At 39.9% G+C, this 4,356-nt stretch overlaps 1 protein-coding gene across 1 annotated transcript; it reads right to left on the bottom strand.

The window, feature by feature from the left end:
• Nucleotides 1-393: 393 nt before the first annotated feature.
• On the bottom strand, nt 394-4,145 carry LOC120067153 (endoplasmic reticulum chaperone BiP). The gene is made up of 8 exons (XM_039018605.1): nt 3,976-4,145; nt 3,088-3,355; nt 2,775-2,989; nt 2,432-2,674; nt 1,666-2,145; nt 1,422-1,576; nt 1,240-1,322; nt 394-1,153 (listed from the first exon to the last, which is right to left on the bottom strand). The coding sequence occupies exons 1-8, from the start codon at nt 4,031-4,033 to the stop codon at nt 658-660; spliced, it is 1,998 nt and encodes a 665-aa protein (XP_038874533.1). The 5' UTR covers nt 4,034-4,145; the 3' UTR covers nt 394-657.
• Nucleotides 4,146-4,356: the final 211 nt, after the last annotated feature.

Here is a 4,356-nt window from a genome sequence, read left to right as displayed (position 1 = left end):
TCATCTCAGCAAGGCCATCTAACTCCACAGCAAATTTCGACTTCATCGGAATCACCATTGTTGAGAGTGAAGGAAGGTAAAAGGAAAAATGCCTTAATGAATTGGAAGCCATCTTCTTCTTTGAAATTTGGTTGAATTCCTTGAATTCTTGTTAGATTGAGAAGGTTGGTGAGGAATTTGATGAAACTTTGGTGAAGGAGAATGGGATTTTTATAAGGAACACTAGAATTCCTCATCCATCCCATCTATTTGGACCTACCTTTTGAAACCCCTCCTAAATCAGAACAGCTTAAAATCTTTATACATAATAACAAAACTTCTTTCAAGTATTTAAACTATTTTAACCATTTTTTAAAGCATTTCAGTGTGTGATACGATCATACGATCAAAACATTTAACTTGCCAAGGGATGTTCAACTCATGTAATTGAAAATTCAACATAGGAGTTTACTTTTAATAACAATGAAAACAAAATCCAAAATGTTTCGAAGAGCTCCACCCCATAATAATAATGGGGAAAGCAAAGCATCATTCGCAAAACAAAAGAAAAAAAATTCGACCATCCTATCTAAAGAATTACAGTACTATCAACTCTATGTCCTCATTTCTGAACCAACCCCTTCCGAAAGAGATCAATAAAAATTACTAACATTTTCTTTAAAGCTCATCATGAGACTCATCGTCTTCTGCCGATTCACCGCCAGGAGCTCCACCGGACCTCTGGTACACGGCAGTAATGATTGGGTTGCAGACAGCCTCGACCTCCTTGAGCTTCTCCTCATAGTCTTCCTTCTCGGCGCTCTGGTTATCGTCCAGCCATTCGAGAGCATCCTTAACGGCGGTCTCGATCTTCTCCTTCTCATCAGATTCAAGCTTGTCAGCAAGCTTGTCCTTGTCATTGATTTGGTTTTTCATGTTGTACACATAGGTTTCCAGGCTGTTACGGGCGTCAATCCTCTCCTTTACCTTCTTGTCCTCCTCTGCAAACTCCTCGGCTTCACGAACCATCCGATCGATCTCCTCCTGGCTCAACCGACCCTTGTCGTTGGTGATGGTGATCTTCTCGGATTTACCAGTGCCCTTGTCTTCGGCCTTGACGTTCAGGATACCATTGGCATCAACCTCAAAGGTGACCTCAATTTGTGGGGTACCCCTGTTAAATGTCCAAAAAAATAGTTCAAACATCTGAAAACATTTACAGAGTAATTCACAATGACGGGTCAAGGGGAAGAAACGCACCTTGGTGCTGGAGGAATTCCGGTTAGATCGAATTTTCCAAGGTTCCTGCAGTCTTTAGTGAGACTCCTCTCACCTTCGAAGACCTGAATTGAAGAGAGTTTTAGGAACCAAGAACATGATATGAACAGAACATAGAACATTTTTACAATTTCGAGATAGCATTTTTTCGACAATTGAAGTACCTGAATGGAGACGGTGGTTTGCTGATCTTGGTAAGTGGTGAAGACCTGAGATTTCTTTGTTGGGATGACAGTGTTTCTAGGGATCAATTTGGTCATTACTCCACCAACAGTTTCAATTCCAAGGGTAAGAGGGGCAACGTCAAGAAGAAGGATATCTATATGGGAAGAGAATATCAATGTAAGATTTTGTTAAAAACAAGTCCAGTCTTTCATTATAAGCAAGAAAAGATCAAGAAATTATTACCTTTGGTTTCTTCACCGCCCTCTCCACTCAAGATACTTCCTTGAACAGCAGCACCATAAGCAACGGCCTCATCAGGGTTCACACCCTTGTTAGGTTCTTTGCCATCAAAGTAGTCTTTGAGGAGCTGTTGAACTTTGGGAATCCTGGTGCTACCACCAACAAGAACAATCTCATCAATTTGGTTCTTCTCCAAACCTGCATCTTCCATGGCTTTCTTCACTGGTCCCATGGTCTTTCTAAACAAGTCATTGTTCAACTCCTCGAAACGAGCTCTGGTCAATGGCTCGGAGAAGTCAGTGCCATCAAAGAGTGATTCAATCTCAACGCGGACCTGGTGCTGGCTACTCAATGCTCTCTTGGCACGCTCACATTCCCTTCTAAGTTTTCCAAGAGCTCTGTTGTCCTTGCTGATGTCCTTTCCGTGCTTCTTCTTAATCAATTTGATGAAGTATTCCATAATTCTCATGTCAAAGTCCTCACCTGAAGAAATGTGAGCACATAATCAATTCAAGGCAAGTATTAGTATCCTATAATATAACATAAGTCGCAGCAAAGTTTATCACTCTACTTCATTTCTTAACCACCTTCAAGATATTAATTTGGGGCAGAGATTAAATTAGTCCAATTGTCATGCATGAGAGATGACAAGGCTCGGATTTTTATAAAGCAAGACATCGTATGATGGGATTTACAAAATATGTCATTAGCATATTAAGTATGTGAAGCAACAAACATACAAAATATTAAATCAGTAATAAATTCTTACCTCCCAAGTGAGTGTCTCCGTTTGTGGCAAGAACCTCAAAAACACCATTGTCAATGGTCAAGATACTGACATCAAAAGTACCACCACCAAGATCGAATACAAGAATATTCTTCTCGCCACCTTTCTTGTCCAAACCATACGCAATGGCAGCCGCAGTGGGCTCATTGATGATCCTAGCAACGTTGAGACCAGCAATAATACCGGCATCCTTGGTTGCTTGCCTTTGGGCATCATTGAAGTAAGCTGCACACAGAATAACAAAACTCAGTGAACAAACAAGCATAAAAAAATATCAAGAAAGTATCTAATTGAGGAATGACAAGCATTATATTCCTTTACTCACCTGGAACAGTCACGACGGCATCCTTGATTTTCTTGCCAAGGAATGCTTCGGCTGTTTCCTTCATCTTAGTTAGAACCATAGCACTGATCTCCTCAGGGCTGAAAACCTTGGTCTCACCATCCTTGATCTTCACTTGAATGTAAGGCTTACCATCCTTATTCACAATCTTGTAAGGAACAAGCTTCATGTCTTTCTGAACCTCTTTATCATCAAACCTGAATAAGAAAAGGAAATTTTCATAAGAAAACTTGTTTAAATAATTAATCCTCAATCAGTGAAAGTTATCCCCAAGTCTCAAGAGATGGATGCATACTTTCTACCGATAAGTCTCTTGACATCAAAGATTGTTCTTTCAGGGTTGACAGCTGCTTGATTCTTCGCAGCCTCACCGATCAATCTCTCACTATCAGTGAAAGCGACCCAAGAAGGGGTGATACGGTTTCCTTGGTCATTCGCTATAATTTCTACATGTCCGTTCTTGTAGACTCCAACACAAGAATAAGTTGTTCCCAAATCTATCCCAATGACAGTCCCTAATTTTGTTGCTTCCTCTTTCGCAATGGAAATGGCGAACAGTCCACCTGCAATGCAGCTTCCACGAGGTTAATATACCAATAGACTCATACATTTGACCAAATGCTTCTCAACATTCTCTTTCATTCAATTCCAAACTAAAAAATTTCAAATCAACGTTCCAATTAACATCATCCATATCACTACACCCTGACATTTCGCCTACATGCAATGCATTATTAAAAATTAATGCTGACAGTAGCATTACTCGACTATAACAACATTTTCAGATAAAACACACCAACTCAATGCCCTAATCAAAAACCAAAATTAAAGGAGAGAGAAATATAAAAGATTAGAATTCATAAACATAGCAACAAAATTCCATAGGATATCGCGTAGATCGCCTTGAATCTCAAAGCCATCACCAAAAAACAGTATCAAGATCCATAGAGCCACCATTTCATTTCACTGTCTAAAACATCCAAAATCAACAAATGCCACTAAAACACTCCTCGATCTGACTAAAACTCCAAACAGCCATTACAGTAAAAACAATCATGCTACAATCTCCTAAAACAACACCGCTAGAGAACAAAAACTCACACCATCAAGATCTGGACACTTCCATAAAGCAAAACAAACAAGAACAAACCAGATCTAAGGCATCGGAAAGGGAAAACATTACCGAAGAAAACGATTGCTAGAACGATCAGAGATCCTCGAGCTCTCCAGGAGCCAGCCATGGCGATAATCTTGTGAAAATACAATCAATGGGAGCTGTGAATGTTGAGATCAAGAAGAAGAAGACGAAGGATTTTGGGTTTCGATTTTTTGGGTTTAGAAATTTTGGAAAATACTGAAAGCGGGAGGTGTGGTTTTATAGAGTGAGATCGATGGAAATTTCTGGTTGCCACGACCATTTCATTTTGCGCAGGACCATGTCATCGATGATGACGTGGACCAATAAGATTTCGTGTAACGTGCTTGCAGCCAATAATATTTCGTCGAGTGTTGGGATGATCCTTGCCGTTGATTTTATTTTGATTGCACGTGGCGTGATTTTATT

Source organism: Benincasa hispida, chromosome 12, assembly GCF_009727055.1.
Source record: "Benincasa hispida cultivar B227 chromosome 12, ASM972705v1, whole genome shotgun sequence".
NCBI lineage: Eukaryota > Viridiplantae > Streptophyta > Magnoliopsida > Cucurbitales > Cucurbitaceae > Benincasa > Benincasa hispida.
This window is presented reverse-complemented; position numbering and strand designations above follow the sequence as displayed.